The 20,363-nt window shown below is 31.6% G+C and overlaps 2 protein-coding genes across 2 annotated transcripts; both read left to right on the top strand.

Annotated features, from left to right (window-relative positions):
• Window positions 1-649: 649 nt before the first annotated feature.
• On the top strand, window positions 650-3,920 carry LOC106710593 (charged multivesicular body protein 2b-B). The gene is made up of 6 exons (XM_014502686.2): window positions 650-841; window positions 929-1,020; window positions 1,162-1,278; window positions 1,617-1,797; window positions 2,576-2,682; window positions 3,741-3,920. Exons 1-6 carry the CDS (start codon window positions 808-810, stop codon window positions 3,837-3,839), a joined length of 630 nt encoding a protein of 209 aa, XP_014358172.1. The 5' UTR covers window positions 650-807; the 3' UTR covers window positions 3,840-3,920.
• A 1,072-nt stretch (window positions 3,921-4,992) lies between these two features.
• On the top strand, window positions 4,993-10,207 carry LOC106710528 (gustatory and odorant receptor 22). The gene is made up of 9 exons (XM_014502610.2): window positions 4,993-5,100; window positions 5,471-5,609; window positions 5,937-6,187; window positions 6,530-6,790; window positions 7,475-7,602; window positions 8,033-8,192; window positions 9,030-9,101; window positions 9,190-9,279; window positions 10,124-10,207. Exons 1-9 carry the CDS (start codon window positions 4,993-4,995, stop codon window positions 10,205-10,207), a joined length of 1,293 nt encoding a protein of 430 aa, XP_014358096.2.
• The last annotated feature ends 10,156 nt before the right edge of the window (window positions 10,208-20,363 follow it).

Raw genomic sequence — 20,363 nt, 5'->3', positions numbered from 1 at the left:
TTTCATATACATCCATTGTCTTAAAATTATAATCATGAGTTTATGTTTTATACATTTTATTTATTTGTCACAAAGTGTCTTTATTTATTGTCGTTTTGTCGTATTATTTATAATTGAAATAAAATATAATAAAAATGAAGTGACTTAAAATATAAAGGAGGCAGATCGATTTTGCTCTCGAAATAAATTAATTCAAAAAGGTCATGACTTTTATTTCTGTGTCGTACACATTACTTTACTTCGTTTTATCATCTTATCTGAACGAGTTAGAGGCTATGTTCTGCTTAACTGATGTTAATTAACTAATACTTAGTTATTGCTAGATTGGCTAGAGAATGAGATGATTAAAGAACTAGTTTAGAGCTAACGTTGAACCACATGAGTGTAAGTTTCCATACCTAAAATGCCACACCTGAACAGAAATATTATTCCTTTCGATATATATATACGAAATGTTTCATATTTTCAAGAGTAATATTTAAAAATAGCGGGATATTCTATTTTTTTGATAAGGTTCTATGATATTCTATTTATAAAGTGAGGTTTATATAGTTTAAGGGAAAACGCAAAGTTGCATGTGGCAACATTTTTTGTTTGTGATCTGTTGTGACTTGTACTTGTGTCATTTGTCAATGTCAATATTTGTATTTGTCATTGGATTCGGATTTCATATAAAGTTTCCTATTACACACTGAAAAAAATATTCGTTTTGTTCTACAGAGGCTATAAATTCTGAATATTTTCTTATCGTTTCATAGTAAATTTCATTAGAAGACGTTTCCAAGAAAATTTTATCATAACGCAACTATGAACTTCTTCAAAAAGGCACCGACTGTTAAAGGTTTACAATTTCACTATTTAGCGTCAAATTGTCATAACAGTAGTACACAAACATGATTCACCTTTTAAATGTATTTTTTAATCATAGAACAACAAAGACAAAATGATCGGGAACTCCGAAAAGCTGGAAGAGACTTGGAGAGGGACAAAGTGGCACTTGAGAGAGAGGAAAAGAAATTGGTAAGCACCTTTGTATTTTTAAGAAAATTCATAAAATTATTTTATTAATTATAAACTATGGCAATTCACTAAAATACAATAATTTCTCTACTCCTATTTATTATATGTTCCACATATCATCTGTTCTCCATAATATATTAGGAAATGGATATAAAGAAGATGGCAAAAGAGGGCAATAATGATGGATGCAAAATACTAGCAAAACAATTGGTTCAACTGAGGAAACAAAAGACCAGAATATATGCTGCTAATAGCAAGGTATTTTTAATATTACTTATTTGCAATAAGGCCGGCAATGCATGTAGTTCCGCCAGTGTTGTGCATGTCGATATTCGTTGATCATCTTAGTATTCCCATAGGTCATTTTTCCCCTTTTCTTATACATAAAAAGTAACTGTAAACAAAACGTGGTGAAAAAATTATGATTAATGGTGATTTTTCAACCATAGACTCTGGATTATAAAAACGATTTAAATCTGATGTATAGTAATAAATAACAATATCCACTTGAATTGAACACATTTATGTCAACCCATAGACTTTGCAGTCCTATAAAAACTGTTTTTTTTTTCTTTTCATTATGTTTCTCTTGACAGATATCAAATGTACAAATACATAACAAAGCGATGAGTGCTAACATTGCAATAGCGGGAGCAATGGGTACCACAGCTAAGACAATGGGCAGTATTAACAAAGTTTTGAATCCACACCAAATAGCAAAGGACATGGAAGCCTTCAAACAAGCAAATGCTAAGATGGATATGACTGATGAAATGAGTAAGTTTTATTTATTTATTTTTAACCCTTTCCACTCCAAGGCTGTTTTTGTTTTTATTCCACCAGCTCCACGCTAAAATTACGTTTTTTACTTTTAGTGTTTTTTGTGTAATTTGTAAAAAAAACGAATTTTTCTTATTTAATAAACTTTGTTTTATGAGTAATTACATGATACTATATTAAAATCCTAAATTTTAATCTTTATAATCCTTTTTGGTTCTGCGACTTGTTTCGGGTGCCCTAAAGTCTCCAATGAGTGACATGAGCAAAGTTTGTCTGTACTTCTTAATGACTCATTGCTACTTTTCCATTTCTTACACTCCAGTCTTTATACAACACATATGAATTTATAACAGAGACCTCTAGCCCCCAGAAAAATAGTTTTCTCCACCACTTGAGTGTTTTTCTTATAAAGCAGTACGAGATAAGTTGTTTACGACGCGAACATATAACGGTGCGATAACAACTAGTTTTATTATGTAGCATCGATAAAATTTAATTGAATTATAGTATCTTACGATTCTAGAATATGTTTCATTCATTCGTGATTCAAACATTTTAGTAACAAAAATCCCTCCTGTTTTAAAATTTTCCGAAAAAGTGGTATTACACCATGTTGAGTATCACTCGACAGTGGAGCTAGTGGAACAAAATTAGTGTCGAGTGACACTCGACATTGGAGTGGAAAGGGTTAATGTTTATATAAAAGAAGACTTCTTAAAACATTTTGTTTAATAAATATGGAAATATATATTTATATGAAAAACTTTTCTTGTAGTTTCAGAAACTCTTGATGACATTATGGATGAATCAGGCGATGAACAGGAGACTGAAGGCATTGTTAACCAAGTACTGGACGAGATTGGTATTGAAATCAGTGGAAAGGTAATTTATGTAACATACATATTTGATTGATTTTAGAACCTTTATCTTTACTAAATTGAATTAGTAGCTCAAGCAGACTTTAATAACCAAGTACCTATTAAAGTCTACTAAAGTCAACTCATATATACATTAACTTATATATTATAAAAATTATATTATACTAGAGCGTCGGTGGCTCAGAGGTTAAGCACTTGACTTGCAATCTGCAAGTCCTGGGTTCGAATCCTGCCATGTACCAATGCGTTTTTCGAATAACGATTTACATATGTACATTTATCTGATGTTCTTAGTTAGTTAGTTAGTAGTAGGGGCTCAGTTTTCCGCAACTCCACGACAAGCGCGTATTTTGCGTGAAGGCAGGCTGTGGGTTACTCCAGCCAGCCCAGCTCGCCAAAGAACCCCAGCAGTCCCTTAATGTTGCCGGTGATCTCTGGCGGCGACCTCGGCGGACCGAGGTATCTGTCCCTGTAGTCGGACACTGCCGGGCAGTGTTGTATAACGTGCAATGCCGTTTCTTCTTCCTCCATGCACGCCCTGCATTAAGGACTGTCTGTGATACCTAAGTTAAAAAGGTGTTTGTTAAAGTGGCTGTGACCTGTCAGGGCAGCCACAGCTACTCTGAGCTGTGGCTTGCTTAATTTAAGTAGCGTGTTTGAGATTCGCTTATTGATTTTCGGCAGAACTTCTTTGGTCTGCCTGCATTCACTAATGCTATCCCAAAGCGCACTGTGCGTTCTTATGGTGAAGATAAACATTGTGATGCAATCTGCACATATCTGAGTAGATATTTCAAGATATGTGTCAAGTCAACCAACCCGCATTGGGTCAGCGTGGTTGACTGTGGCCCAGTCACCCCTAACTTGGGGTAGGCTCCGACCCCTCAGTGGGGATTTAAGCATTTTGCTATCTCTTTTTTTTTTTCAAAATTTTTTTTTAGCATTCATTCAGCAATCAAAACCCAACATCTGTTATATGTGCTCTCTATTACCCTGAAAAATCTACATTGGATGTTGTTAAGTTTTCTTAGATTTAAATTATGTTATGTTTATCTTTTTCAGATGGCCAACGCTCCTTCGGTGGCTCGGAACAAAGTTGGCAATTCAACAACGGATGCTGACAAGGAGTTGATGGCACAACTAGCTAAACTTAAATCATAAGTTAATTTAAGTAACCTATAATTGAATTGTTATTCTCACTTAAGAATATTGTTAGTGTTTAATTTAAGGGGCACTTCCACCAGCCACTTTAAAGTATAGATTTTTTTTTAATATTACAAGGTTTTTGCTATAAAATGAGCCTTTAGTGGAATATTTATTATCTGCACGGCAAAGATCGTTTTATTTTATTTGGTAATTATTAAACAAAAAATATTTGTAATCTACTAAAAATGGTCTGTTAAAATTATGTTTTGTAATATTATATGTAAATGTTCTATTAATTTTTCTTACACAACTTAGAATTAATTTTATTGTTATAAGTTTTTTTTTATGAAATAAATTTAAATGAATTAACATCAATTATATACGTCCAAAGTATATTTTATACATTGTTAATAGACATGGGAATCTAATTTTTAATGAAAATATATAGTTTTTGTATATAAGCATTTCTTTAGTTTGTACATATAATGTGAAAATAAATACTGTGATATTTTTATATTATATGATATCAGAAATAAAGAAATTTTTTTAATGAAAAATTTTGTTGTTTTTTTTTCTTTCAATTACACAACAAATAGAAAACTTGTGTTTCTTTTCGATATATTAATATACAAAGATTAAATTTTCGTCTTTTCTTCTGTCTTTAGAGAGACGAAAGTTATTTTTATGTCACTTATGCCCGAATACTGAAACGTTACTTAAAATAACTAAGTGACATGACATGTCGCCATTTGAAAGGACAAGTCGTGACGTGACAAAACTTACGTGTGACGTTACGTCATGTAAACGTTACAAATATACCATTACTTAAAATCAATAGCACTTTTGAACGCTCTTGTTAACAAGAATTTAAAATTAATTTTAAAGGTCATTAAGAATAGGTATAAAAGGCCGTGTAAATTGATATTCAGAAAGTGGCGGCTTCGTTTACTTTGTAATTTAATGAAATTTACACGTCTTGTTTGTTTAATACTTGATAGTAGAGTATCAAGATGAATATTTCATGAATTTATACCTCACTTAATACCCAGTCTATTAAATAGTTTTTAATACCGTAACAGTATAACATACACGGCGGTGTCTAAATTACGACCATATCGTTCGATCTATGATTGATTTATCGTTTCCAGAGTTATTTTGAAGCAGGAAAATGATACCGGATCATTTATTCGACGAAGGAATCGATAATTCTCTATTGCACAAAGATATGAAGCATTTGCAACATAAAACCATATACGATCGTACGCAGAAAGACTATGTGAGTTGGAAAGCATTTCTTTATCGCGTTCTAATGTACTCTGACAACAAAGGGAACTAATGCTAGTTTTAAGTGATACTAAAAGCACTTTGTGAATTCGAAATATCGATGTATTGGGCACTAACCTAAAAACATGTTTGAAATTTGTGTTTTACTACGAAATCTTAGCATGCAATTTCAAATCCCTCCTAAAGTTCACTTCAAAATGAGATCCTTTGCAAAGATTAAAATTGAACATGAGTAAAATATTTCTTTTCGTGAAATTAGGTAGCTAGACAATCCAATGATCATACAATGTTGCCTATTTTGGCTACAATGATCTTTATCGGTGTATTTCTTCCATCCAAACTAAGTTAGAACTTCTGTACAGGAACAAGAACAACGTGATCTGCTTTCATCGCAAGATGGCGACACTTGTGAGATTCATGATCAGTTCTACCGCGACCATAAACTGCTGTTAGTGCTGTTTCGAGCACTTGCCGTGATGCCTATAACTCGTTCTAGACCAGGTTTATGTTTACTTACCTTATAATATTATTTAGATAGCTATCAATATTTTATGTACCAAAGCCAAAGTATTTTCTTGGTAAGTAATCGAATCAACTAACCGTGGAGTTCTGAGACCAAATTCCCCGTTTAAAACATATTGTTCTTTCTGTTTTGTCAAAGATAACGACAGGTATGACGATATCTTTTATATAGAGATTTTGGTCTCAGAAACCAACGGTAAGTGTTTGGCAATTAATGAAAAAATATTATCGCAATTAATTAATTAAACGGAGGATTTTCAGAAAACTTGGAATCAAGCATAAAAAACGCACTAATTTTGTTTTAAGGGACTATCACATTTAGCTGGACATCATCTGCTACTATCTACGCAATATGTTTTTACATTCTGACCACTGTAATAGTGTTAAACGTTGGATACGAACGTATTATGATTTTGCGGTCGATTCGAAAGTTCGACGACTATATTTATGCGATTCTTTTCATCGTGTTCCTCGTCCCGCACTTCTGGATTCCATTCGTCGGCTGGGGAGTCGCTCATCAAGTCGCCATTTATAAAACCAATTGGGGAAAGTTCCAGGTAATAAGTACTTTTACAAAGAGAATAAAATAAGGTATGTAAGCTACCAATGAAAATACTTTTATAACTTTCTAGGAGAGAGTAGGATTATCAAAAATTTAAAAAGTATACAGAGGGCCTAGCACGAATATTTGTCACAATCGCCATCGTATCGTTATCAACAAAATTTGTATTAAAATTTGTGCAGCGGGCGTAAAGTACACCAAAAATCTCATAATGATTTTGAAATAATTAACGACGATGATACGAAAGCGATTGTCACAAAAAATCGTACTAGGCTCACTAGACTAAAGTATTTTCTGATGCAATTAACACACCAATGTTTGATATCTGCCTTCTTAGGTGAGGTATTACAAAGTGACTGGAGAAAATCTTAAATTTCCTAACTTGAAGCTGTCGATCATGATCATCAGTGTGGGCTGTTTATTACTGGCTGTCTGTTTTTTACTCAGTCTATATGCTCTGTTAGACGGTTTTCTCTTGAGACACACGATAGCTTACCTACATATAATAACCATGATCAATATGAACTGCGCACTCTGGTACATCAATTGTAAAGGGATCAAGATAGCATCGCAAAGCCTCTCTGAATGCTTCCGTAGAGTAAGTAATGGTTATTTATTGTGTTTTCTCACTGTTACTGTTAAATACTTAGTATAAACTTACCTGTACTCGTACTAAGTATATGTAAATAATGACGTAAAATTACATACTAAGAATATGACGTTATATGGGTATATAAAGTTACCATTCTATTATGATAGTGACTCAGCCACCATTAGGTTCAAAAAGTTGAAAAAATTACAGCTTATTTTCTGTAGCAACCCATAACCTTATTCAACCTTACTATTATTAACGAACTACCAGAAAGTCACTAAGTTTATATTTTATATTTTAATGGTTAGAAATAACGTTAAAATTATGTTAAAACTCCTTAAAGAGTACGTATTAGTATATATTTAATGGACAAATTGCATTAGAGTCCTAATGTTCATTGCAAAGTTTACTCATTTGTCCTATTGCACGTAATCTATAATATTTGTTGCACCTTTTACTAACAAACAAAACAAAAGAAAATGAATTTTATTAAGTAACAGATTTGGCCGGCTGTAAAAACTTAAGCCAAAACTTTAAGATTTATAAAACCTTGTGTGCCGACCTTACATTAGTAGGAAAAGGCCAGGAAGATGATGATGATTTATATATATTTTATTTTTAAGAGGAATGTTAATTGCATATTATTTATTGCTGTTTTGGACATAATAATTTTTCTTTTAATTTCCATAGGACGTGGATATCGAGTGTTCTGCAAAGCTGATATCTCGCTACCGCTACTTGTGGCTGAATCTATCGGAGCTCCTCCAGTCGCTGGGAAATGCTTACGCGAGAACATATTCTACTTATTGCCTCTTCATGTAAATATATATTTATATCATTATATCTTCATGATATTGATTGACAGTTTCTTAAAGCATCATAATTATATGCCAAATGTCGGATAAATTTACATATGCAATTCTAAAAATGAAAAACACATGTACCAAACATGGCGAGATTCACACTTGCACCTTTTATAGTATGGTCCGGTCCGGTTAAGCTTAACTGCTGTACCACTGACGTCTTACTTTTTACTTTACTAAAATCCAAAGAAGGTCGTTTAAAATAAAGTCGACTCTTCGCCACATCCTAAACAGTATCATCATTTCCCCTCGTAGACGCATATGGTTGGCACAGTATTTACTTTTCTACGTACTACGTACGTCTCTTCTATATAATTTTTTCTCTATCAATAGTCATAACTAGTAGCATTAATTCTTCTGACCCATCTTCTGTTGTGTTTTCCAGGTTCTTCAATATTACGATAGCGATATACGGTGCTCTGTCAGAGATCGTAGACCACGGCTTCGGGTTCAGTTTTAAAGAAGTTGGCCTGTTCGTGGACGCGGTCTACTGCTCCGCCTTGCTCTTCATCTTTGCTGATTGCTCGCACAAATCAACACTTACGGTGACTTTCTAATTCAAATTATATTGACAATAAGTTATGATACTATAATTAACCTTTTGCTTTGATTTGCAATAACACTCTTAGAATTTCAGGTCCAAGAAACTATTGCGTTTATGGCCCGTTGATTTGATTTACCTTCTACTAGCTGTCGCCCGCGACTCCGGCGGCGCGGGATTAAAACTACTTGATAAGTAGCCTATGTTCTACGCCTGTGCCAAATTTCATCAAGATCCGTAGGGCCGTTCTGGAGATACTTTCAAACAAACATCTATCCATCTGTCCATCAATCTACCTATAAACTTTCGCATTTATAATATTAGTAAGATAATATTTATAATATTAGTAAGAATAAGAAGGAGTTTTACAGTTATTGGATTTCAAATTTTTTTATCCTCATGATAATTCCAATTGTTGCATTGTTCAACGTGTTATTATTTTAAAACATTATTTTTAATGTGTGTTGCTAGGAATTTACTACAAATATTTATGAAAAGCCATAGTACCATACATACATAGTAAATATAAAAATGTTTATGTAAGTTTAAAGACAGAACATAGTTTGTACATAGTCGTCAGTCACGTCATAAACTACGTCTTTAGGCAGTTCTTAACTATTTACCTGTGGCTCGTTCTGGTCATAGAAATTTGAGTTGAATATGCGTATATAAGTTAGTTTGTCCACCAAGTATAGTAAGCATACTTCAACTTATAGTTAGCGAGAATGTCAAGGTAAACAGAAGTTTTTGTTAACAAAGAGATGATAAAGATCTATTATATGAAATTACCAGAAACATCGAAATTATTTTTTAATTATAACTTTTACATGTTTCTCCACAGGTAGCAGCTGGTGTGGTAGATACATTGATGTCTATCGATGTACTTTCAGTAGATAGACCAACTCAAAAAGAGGTAAGCGTTCACAGCTTCTTAACAACAAATCGATTCAGCATTTTTTCTTGGCTCCAAACAAATGCTTATCTAATAATTTTGTTTCTAGATCGATCACTTCATTCAGGCAATTGAAATGAATCCAGCCGTAGTAAGCCTGAAGGGCTACGCTCATGTCAATAGAGAGTTGTTAACTTCTGTAAGTACGTGATACATCTGTAAATACAAACTGATGTCTACACATTCTTCATCATTCTTAAATTATACTGATTTTATGTGTGTACTAGCTTTTACCCGCGACTCGGAATAAAAAATAGAAAACGGGGTAAAAATTATCCTATGTCCGTTTCCTGGTTCTAAGCTACCTGCCCACCAATTTTCAGTCAAATCGATTCAGCCGTTCTTGAGTTATAAATAGTGTAACTAACACGACTTTCTTTTATATATATAAGATTTTCACTGAAAGAGTCACACTTAGTCTTTATTTTTTTTAACAAAGTTTGTTACTCTAAGATTAACATTATATCTCCGTAAACTGAGGCAAAACAAGCGCAAAATATTAAAGTCATTGATATCTTGTAACAGTAGTCTCATCATCTCTTAGTAATACTATCCAAGCTTCAGAGATGGATATTAAATTTCCAATTGCTGACAGTGGCCGGATCGCGGCGGGTGGCAACTTATCATCATACTCTAAAATGAAATTATTTTAAGTGATAACGTTCCATTTGATATTAAATTAAATTGTTACTGACTTTAAGAGAATTGTTTTGCGGAAATTATTAACTTAAATTAAAGTATTATTCCACCATTAACTCAGTAATAGTATTTTATTTCAGGAGACAAAACCCTATTGTCAAAGATTCTTTATCAATTAAGCATTTTTATTCATGTTTATTTTAATTAATTTAAAAATAGCTTTATGTCATCTAAATATGTTACTTCGTTTGGTAATTTAATGACGAGATATGGACACACAATTTTATTCCAAAAAATGGAAACGCTGTAAAGACTTGATCTCATTATAAACTGTTTATTTGCAGGCAGTCAGCATGATTGCGATATACCTGATAGTGCTTCTACAATTCAAGATTTCTTTGCCGAAAGATCTTCAAATACCAACTTAATTATTGTAATAATTAAGTACCAATTATAGTTTATATAATAAACTCACAATAACACAATAACAATTTAGTACGTTAAAACACTTTTAGTTAGATAATGGCAAATCAGCATACGAGAACGGCTTTCCTCAACGACTTGCTGTACTCGTATAAGAAATTTAGCCTATAAGCCTTTTACAGACATTATGTTTCAGCTTTAAATTACGTGTCGCTGTATCAAATAAAAAGAAGATGCACGTATAGACGCGAGATGTGCGTTGCAAGTATATTGTAAAGATATATTAAATATATTTTAGTGAAAGTAGAATTTTGTTAATCAGAAACTATGTAGATATTTTGTTAATAAATAAAATGCATCTACTTATACGTTTTCCTTTCTTTTAAACAACCTAAATATATTTTCCAGTTCAGACAACTTAAATGGTCCGTAACAATGTGTAAACTACAAAGTGGGTCACAGTAGCTCTCCAAATTTAAAAGTTTTTTTTTTATTCTGAGAGCGATACCTTAAAAATTATTACCATCTAAGCATAATCTGTCATACTGTAAAATTAATCTAAAAAAATCTTAGTACTTGAGAGAAATTCTAAATTTGTAACAAACTGAATAGGCAAAGAATTAAATTTGCTTTCCACTCAGGGTCAAATATCGTAGAGGAAATTGTTACCATAAGTGCTATAATTTTACACGTACATGTACTGCTATAACAAGTTTCGCTCTATGTAGGAAAGTCTTCGAATGTAAATTTTTAAACGCGTTTCTTCCTGATTCCGACATCTGTCTTTTTCGTCGAGTCACGAATTTCGGGCCAATCTGTGACAGCTACAGTGGGTATTCATTAATCAACTTTTCCAATTTTCAACGACCCTGCGCATCGTGTCTGTGATTTAATTGAAATTACGCTAAATCTCCCAGAGAATTCCTAATAATGTCACTGAAATTCTATTCAATGACTGTTGAAAAAAATCGTTCAATACTTGTTTTCCAACAACATGGAATTTAATAATAACATACACATTTATTAAGTAAAAAATAATTTTGTGCAGAATTAATCCGGCTCTATGTAACCGGTCTTATTTAATTACGTACATCCATATTATATACGCTACAAATATTTTCAAGTCTAAGACCAGACAGAAGTATCAGACGAAACGCGGAATAACTTCCACCTCATGCCTGCCTTCTGTGTAGTTGTGGTATTACATCTGACGTGCCGGGCCATTCGTGCAGCAGGTTTTGCTTGCGTCTACCACTGTTAAAAGTGACAAAAGCTGAGGGATTCCACCGCTCAAACATTCCTATAAAACACGTTGTTTTCTTTTTGTTCAATGAATGATAATATGTTTTTGTGCTAGAGGAAACCTAGGGCTGCACAGTATTTTTTCAATCTGTATTACGTAACATTTTATCATTAATTATTATTATCATTTAAGTATCCTACTAACTAAATAATGAGCTTGTATCTGTTGCTTGAAATAAAGATTATTATTATTATTATTATTATTAATCATTTTTATCTTTTACTATACTCAATTTAAAACCTACAAGCTAAGTCCATAGACAGCTCAAATTTCAACTCTTAAACTGTCCGAAACTCTTAAGTTCTAGTCAACATAAGTTAACGTTAATATAGTCAAACTGATCTATCGACAGGTGAACTTTATGACCAGGGTAACCTAAACTCTAGAACTGTTCGTCCTCGAATCCTGATGTTAAACAAGTAACTGTCTAAACTTGTTACATACGTTTAAAATACCGGGATAAAGTACTTGAAATATATTTTAATTTACTATAGATTACTTACTGAATATTTCGATCAAAGTTTCCTTATAAAATACAATCAATTTTAAAATAGTTTTGTCAATTTTATGGGATTTCTATTGCAATTTATAAGAATTTTACAGTTAGTCTATGTAAAAAATAAAAAATTCTATTTAAACTCGTAACGTTTAACAAAAGTTATTTAACTGTTGACATAAACATCCCTTGGGTTCTGTTCGAATTTGTTTTCATACATGGGTTTGTAACTAACGTATTTCTTTCGAGCAAAAGTTTATTAAATTCTCTCTAAGTACTTCTGAATATTGTTGCAAAAAACTTATAACTATGGTATACTGAGTTATACTTAGTTCTTACTTGATAATTGTAAATGATATTGCAAGTATTTTATATTTCTTTATTATAACAGTCTTAAAGGCAAATGTGTCGTCGTTCCCCGGAGTATGAGGGGTTTTATATGTTGGAGCATAGGCAATTGGTTTTAAAAATTAACTGCTGCACGTTTGACTTGCAACATAATACTTATAAATACACGTGTATAAAGACCTCTGTATAAATTCCCAAGTGAATTAAAGCTTTAAATAAGCTAATGTTGTTATCGGCTTATGATTAACTAAAATATTTTATCTATAAAGTAAATATAGGTATGCTACGCAGTCCTTGCGTTTACTTTTTTAGAACCAGTAAGAATATAAAAAACTAATCTATCCAACTAATAAAACTGGAGTGTCTGTTTGTTTTATTAAAAAAAATCATATTTCTTATACATGATGTATTTGCGTAACTTATAAAGAAAATCTATTTTTTTTATTTTTGTCTGTCTGTTTGGCTGTCCGCAATTGTTCCGGGTAATCTCCGAAACGGCTGGAACGATTTTGCCAGGGCTTTTGTGAAAGATAGTTTCCTTCCGGTTGTATGTTTACAAATTATATATTAAGTATAATTTAATTATATTTTTTAATTTCGCACTGACGAAATCGCGAGCGAAAGTAATTTAACAAATCTTTACAAAATAGATTTAAGTTTGAACAACCATGGAATTGTATAATATGTAACAAAGTAACACAAAATAGTCCCCTTTAAACTTGGAAAGTGAATTTCCCAAGCTGGTAGTAAGCTATGACGAAATGTCATTTAAAATTTATAGTGGCTTGTAGTTGTAGGGTTAACCTCTGCTAGTACTAAAGTTACGAAGTGATTTAGTATTTGGTACAGATGAGGTGCGTTACTAACTGTGTGGCTTTTATAATATATACAGCGTTAAGTTTTGTGTTAAAGTAATTCCTTTGTGACCTTTTGTTGCAAAGCTGTAAGTGTACAAATTGTTTTACTCAATTTTTGGAGCCACTTAACTAAATTATACAATTTCGATCTATTTCCCTTTACAATTTGTATCATCTTTTTAATAAAACTTAGAAACACTAAATTACGTACATTTGTTTCGAAAGGCTATGGTTATTTTAGTCAGTGGCTCCCACATTTTGGATCCATTAGGCTTATCATCTTTACCTCAGATACAAGTAACATTTAAAAAGATAACTCATTGTCTATGATAAAAAATAAGTGAAATAAAAAGTTCGACCTTAACACATTCGATCATTGGATTATCGTCCCCACGTAAATATCAGTGCGGTATCAAATGACATCATTCGGTAGCATATCCGCACGAATGGTGACCAGATATGTATCGCTCGAGTGCGGTTATTAACTCCCTAGACCACTCTAGATAATGGAATTGACTCAAAGCGACATATACGCATTCGTACGCATTTCAAAATTTACAATATCAATTCATTTCATTCGCTTTCAATGAGGAGACCGAATTATGAACAAAGAGAAATATTCTATGTCCGTCTATTAAAAAGTATCTGCATTCTTTTAACTTGTAATAGATGTCTATGGGCAGCGGTCACTTCGCTAATTTAGGGAATTCAGGTGACCGCTTACCCATTTGCCATATTCTACTAAAAAAAGAAAAAATAGAGAAAGTACTGCCAACATCTCATTGTAATTGGGAGGATGTCAATCCTACACACTTGCGAAACAAAGAGTAAAACTATGTCATCCTAAATGAATTTGTTAAACGGCCCACAACCTAGTTACGGACCGTTTAAGACAAGGACAAGGTTTGTGCAAATTACTCCTCATTCATTATGCCGAAATTATTACAAAACATGTTATGTTGGTATGAGAAGGCAATAACATTTGACAATCTTGCGCTTGTCCAGTCACTCACTAATTGATTCACGAACGCTCAAGGAAGTAATGTTTTCAAAAACGATACTAAGAACTAATTCCTTATTCAGATCACTAGATTATTATACTACAGAAGGAGTTTATTTTTATGTAATAGAATGGTGCAAAGTTTTAATGTCTAATATGAGGCCTATAAATTATTTACTTGATCAACGGTTTCCAGTTTGATACTGTAATCAACAAAGAATTTGAAAAATTGTAGAAAATTACATATTTCACTCTGCCTATAAATTGTAACAGATAAAAGGGTCCCCCACCCTTTTATTAGTTGTAATTGACACCGGTTATAAAATTGTAATTTATTACACTCATTTATTAAAATTGGTTATTTAAAAAAAAAACAGTAATTAATTGAGGAGTTATTCACAAATTGTTAAGTTCACGTTATTTCACAAAAAATAACTTCTTGAAGATAAGCGTTCGTTGAATTTGTATAATTCTGCCGAATAAATAAAAACATTATTGTTTTGTCAACATTTAAATGAAACAACATCGGACATTATTTCTTTGGTTTAAGTTAGAATGGAATCGAATGGCTTATTTTAGTTGTATAATGTTATAACAATATACTGCTCCTTGCTTCCTTGAGAGAAAACTAAAATAAAAAAGATTTGTTTATTACACAACAATACAAACATTTCTCTAATATAATCAAAATTAATAACTAAAAACTTTTTAAACAGCATAAAACAGCAGCAAACATTGAGCATAATTTGAACTTCTGGATATTTTTGTTATCAGAATTTGAGAAAACATACTCAACAATTATAACAGAATCAGTATTAAACTTTACTCAAAGAATTTTCAATACAATGAACTGTATGAACAGTTATTAAGTTTTTTTTAATTCAGCGCGGGCGGAGTTGCGACCGACAGCTACTTATTAAAAAGATTACAAACGGTTTAACTTAACAAGTAGACTATCTTCTACATTTGTGCCAAATTTCATCAAGATCCATTGAGCCGTTCTGAAGATATCTTCAAACATCCATCCATCCATTTAAACTTTCACATTTATAATATTAGTAAGATTATTGAAACAATGAATAAAATTGAAATAAAACACGAATTTATTACACGTTTCTTGTTATCTAATTTGATATTAATGAGATATGTAATTATGTAGTGAGATGAAATCTATTTTAGTGATGAAGCATCATCATCATTATACGATGGCGGATAATTAAGATGGCGGATGGTATGGTGGCTAGAACCACGTAATGTTAGTAGACACGAAGCCGTGACTTGCACCCAAAACATATGTAAATCAAGGAAAACTACTTTTACGTCTGTTCAAAAAAAATGCATGCAAAATCTGTTACCAAAATTAAAACTACTGTTATAAGCACGTTATTTTATAACATTCCTTTTTTTGTCTAATAAAGAATGCATTTCCTGCATCTAAATATTAGCTCGTTCGTTTAAATAATATGCATTTCGTATTTTTATCGCTTCATAAAGAAATCTTAGCAAAAGTGTGACGAGCGGCAAGTGAAGCCTTTAAGTCCGTCTCATTGATTACTCAAACCTTTGTGGTCCGAACAAAGCAGATACGAGAATGAAGTTGCACAGAGGGATTTATTCCTTTTTATCGTTTTGTCTTATACGTTAACGTTTTTTTACGTACCAAAAAAAACACAACAATTTATATAGCAAATTCTTAGTAATATAAATGAGAAAGTTTCGATTTGGATGGATGGATGTTTGTTAGAAGTTATCTCCAAATCGGGTTCATGGATCTCGATAAAATTTGATATATGTAGATGTAGAACACAGTCTGAAGGAACACATAGGCTTCCTATAATCCCGGAAATGTGTACAATTCCCGTGGGATTGGTTTGATTCATATATATATCATCATTCATAAAACACATCTTACTGAAATTTCGCACAGAGAACAGACTCGAGTGACACATTTAACAGTGGTAGACGCCAGCAACAACAACATCAGTTGCACGAATTGGCCGGCTCGCCCGGTGAAATACCACGACCACACAGAAGACAGGAGTGAAGTGGAAGTAATTCCGCGTTTCGTCTGATGAGTGTGGTGCCGGAGGCCTAATTTTAGTCCTCTTTCCTTTCCTATCCTTTTCTTATAAGGAAAGGATAGGAAGGGGAGGTGGATTTTATGGAGGAGGAGATAAATAGGAAGGTTAAATATTCTCTTTTTGTGCGTCTCCTCCTTCGTCGATTGAGGGTAGGCAACGCATCTGCAATTGCGAATGTCTATGGGCAGCGGTCGCTTCGCCATTTCGGCGAATTCATGTGGCCGCTTGCTCGTTTGCCACCTTGTAATATAAAAAAAAAAAACATGAGATACTTATCACCTCTTTTTTCAAGTCGCGGCCAAAAGCTAGTTTCTACATAATCCGTGTTATCCGTGATGAAGTGCAAGGATACGATGCAACGGTTTACTGCAATTAAGTTTGACGAAGTAATAAATGTACTCAACAACTAACATAATTTGCATCTAAAAGCTTAGAAAGTTCAACAGATTGCTTCCTAAAACAGGTGGACGTTAACATTGTAAATGCCACGGTAGCTTTTGTTTACTTTTATATAGTAACTCTAGTAGGCTAGTATAAACGTTACACTGTGATCACGTTAGACGGCATTTTATTAAATTTTCGGCAACGGAATATTAAAAAATTTCGCGAGAATATTAATAGAAGTCTGAAAGTAGTTACTGATATTTTTGTTAATATACTGGCGCCCGCGACTCCGTTCGCACAAAATTAAAAAAAAAACTTAATAAGTAGTCTATGCATACTTCGAGACTATGGTCTATATCTGTGCGAATTTGTATCAAGCTTCGTTGAACTGTTCCGGAGATACCTTCTAACAAACATCCATTCATTCATCCATCTAAACATTCGCATTTAAAATATTGGTAAGATTAAGTTATCGTTTCATAAACAAAACCACAAAAAACTTTTTAAAGCTTATATAAATATTATTTAAATTTTGTAAATATGTATTTGTTTTCAGCTGAAATAATATACTTAAAAAGAAACAACAAAAAAATGTATGTTGACTGACGTTTTGTTATAATTCAACTTCCACGTAGAGAGAACTGACGCTGCAGTGACAGCGCACGTATAACCTGTACGCGAAAGATCATTAAGTTACACTTCATAGTATTTCTTTAGTATATCTATAGACTTATACATGAAGTTAAACAAAGAATTTCTTAGTTTTAATGCCACCGTTTAGAAATTTCCTAAAAGTTACATTAAGACTAAGAAAGTAGTTTTTGACTAACTACCATACTTTTATCAAAATATTTATGTCTAGTTCTTTATGATAGAAACACACCAGGAAGAAACATATAATTCATTTTTATTCACATAATCTTAATCCCTCCACACACGTTTAGTTTTCCACACAGTTCGAATGTACACTAAAAACTGATGTTTTGTAGCGAGCTTTATGTATTCTTAATACATTTGTTTCTGTAACAAACTTTAATACAAAAGTTTTAAATTAATATACAGATAAAGTGTTGAAACAAGTTAACTTTTATTAAATTACATAGAGGTGGCTTATTTAACGCCGAACGAGCTTGTTAGTTAGCAGTTAGGATTTGCATATGTATACCTAACACGATAATATGATCTTAGTCTAACGTAATACCGCACGTATTACAAATAAATGTAAATCTTAACAAAGATAAAAGATGTTCATTACATTAACAGTGAGAGGTTGATAAAAACTATCTCGAACATTTCTTGTAGCACACTTTCTATGCATCTATTCATACATGTTCCATGTTCACAATATTACCGTATATCCATTGTCAAAACATTTGTTAAAAACATATAGTAATCCCTCTTAGTCTGAATGAAAAGTAGAGCCAAAAATATGTTTAAATACAAGTTTCTAGTGTTTCTGATCAATGTTGTTGTTGTAATAGTTTGACTTTCTGCACGCGAATGAGTTTTGAAATATAAAAAGCTCGGTATAACTTTAATTATTTATAACAAACCTATTTCAACAAAACAGATATGTTTAACTTTCGGTCCGTTGCTCGTTTGCCCCCTTCTCCTATAAAAAAAGCACTAAAACGTTCTAAAACAAATCCATTGACAATAAAAACATTATCAGCCAATGACATATGTAAATAAAAATTATCATTTCCATTGAATTCGACTATGCAATAATTCATGAAAAATTGTCTCATAAATCCTGGACACCATTACTATTTTTTAATTGTATATTAGCAGCAGTAATACAACTCTACAAAAACTGGAATTTATTAAATATTACCTAATTACACAAGCAAGAATAAAAAATAATTTCAATCAACAATACCAATTCGAAAAGTTAATCTCAATTTTAACAAAACCTTGGTTCGATTTAATCATAAACTTAAACTCCAAAACTTTCCATATTATATTTTTTAACTAGAGGATAATTTTTAAATAATTACCCATTGATACCAAAACCAGCGTCCTAACGAAAACTTTAACAGTACTTGAGTTAATTGCTTTTAAAGATTCTCCAAGTTGTCAAAACAATAACGTAATAAAAATTAATTGAAATAGTTAAATAAATGTTTATATAATTTAAAAGCTAAATTCATTAACCTTATTAATTTTATATTCTTTATCCTTATATTTATAAAATCCACGAGGCAGCTTCTATACAATAAGGAGTCCCTAAAGAATACATTTTAAAAGGTATAAACGCTAACTAAAATGTTTCGTCTTTGTAAATGACTTTAAGGTCATTGTTATTAGGTGCAAAGTAAGCTAATAATTAGAATGATCTTATATGAATATAAAGAACTAATAAGCGAATTAATTTGCTTATAAGCCAAATATACTTCCCTTGAACATTTACGAAAAAAAAAAAATCAAATAGTGTTGAAAAAGGAAGTAGAGAAAACGTAGAAAGTAAGAAAACCCATTGAAGATATTAATTTTAGACATGGTTAATATATTTTTTAAATCTTTACGGTTGCAAACGAGCATGCGACCATTTTATTTTCATTTCTCTTACTAAATATTTATGCTTATAATTTTGAATAAATAAGAAGAAACTAGAAGAAAATCTAGTCTTTGTAAATCAAAAGTAAGAAATCAAACTATTTAAATGAAAAAGTATGTCAAGATATGTCTTGATATGTCTTGTACCTGCATATATATGTATGTATATGCAGGTACATAATAAAATGTTAACCATCGAAGGGGCGCTCAGCAGGGGAGCAATTTGAAAATATTATATTCATTGCAGAATTTGACTAATATAAAATTAGTCTGTATGAATAAAAATAAATTTTCTTATGATTGCTTTCTGAACCATTACGTCATAAAAGAGTTTCTGATTGTGTTCTAAGAAATCTAAAAAAAATATTTTCAAGTTAATTAAAATATTTTGCTTTCGTTATTTTTTAACATTGTATTAATAATGTTATTTTGACTTTGGCATTTCAATTCATGCAAAGTTCAAGAAGTATTTATACATAGGATTAAAAAAATATATTTTATTAAGGAACTGCTTATTCATTGTAGCTCAAAGCTTACACGATTCTGTAAAACACTATGCTTTAAGTTCCTAATGTTTACAAAAAAAAATAACTACTGGACATAAAAAAATAATTAATAAACTTAAATTAAACGAATAAAAAAAATACTAGCATTCAATATTGCATTAAAATCATTCACTCTTTATCTCCAATTACTTTATTTATTTGACAATTTTATCGTTCCGTTCATTTATTATCTTTCAATATAAAAACAAATTGTCATGACTTTCGTTTTCCTAAAAACAGTAATATGTTTTGTACAAGTATGTTGACAGTGAAAACTTACAGTTAGGATGAACCTGTCACATCAAAAATCTTACTGATGTGTGAAAGATGGAACATAAAATGAAAAGTACTCTTGCTAGTTAGTTTAATCATTACCTAACTTCATCACTATGTTTCTTTATTGAAAATTAAATTTATACATAGCTCTTTTTTTATAATCGTTGTAAGACCTAATTAATAAAAAAAACTTTTTAATTTCTATAAATTTAATAACTTACGTAACACCTTATTAAAACATCGATATTAGACAATACATAATTATAAATTAACTACTTTTTAAATTATATATTTTATTATTATTATTACTTAAAC

This window comes from Papilio machaon, chromosome 13, assembly GCF_912999745.1.
Source record: "Papilio machaon chromosome 13, ilPapMach1.1, whole genome shotgun sequence".
Taxonomy (NCBI): domain Eukaryota; kingdom Metazoa; phylum Arthropoda; class Insecta; order Lepidoptera; family Papilionidae; genus Papilio; species Papilio machaon.
This window is presented reverse-complemented; position numbering and strand designations above follow the sequence as displayed.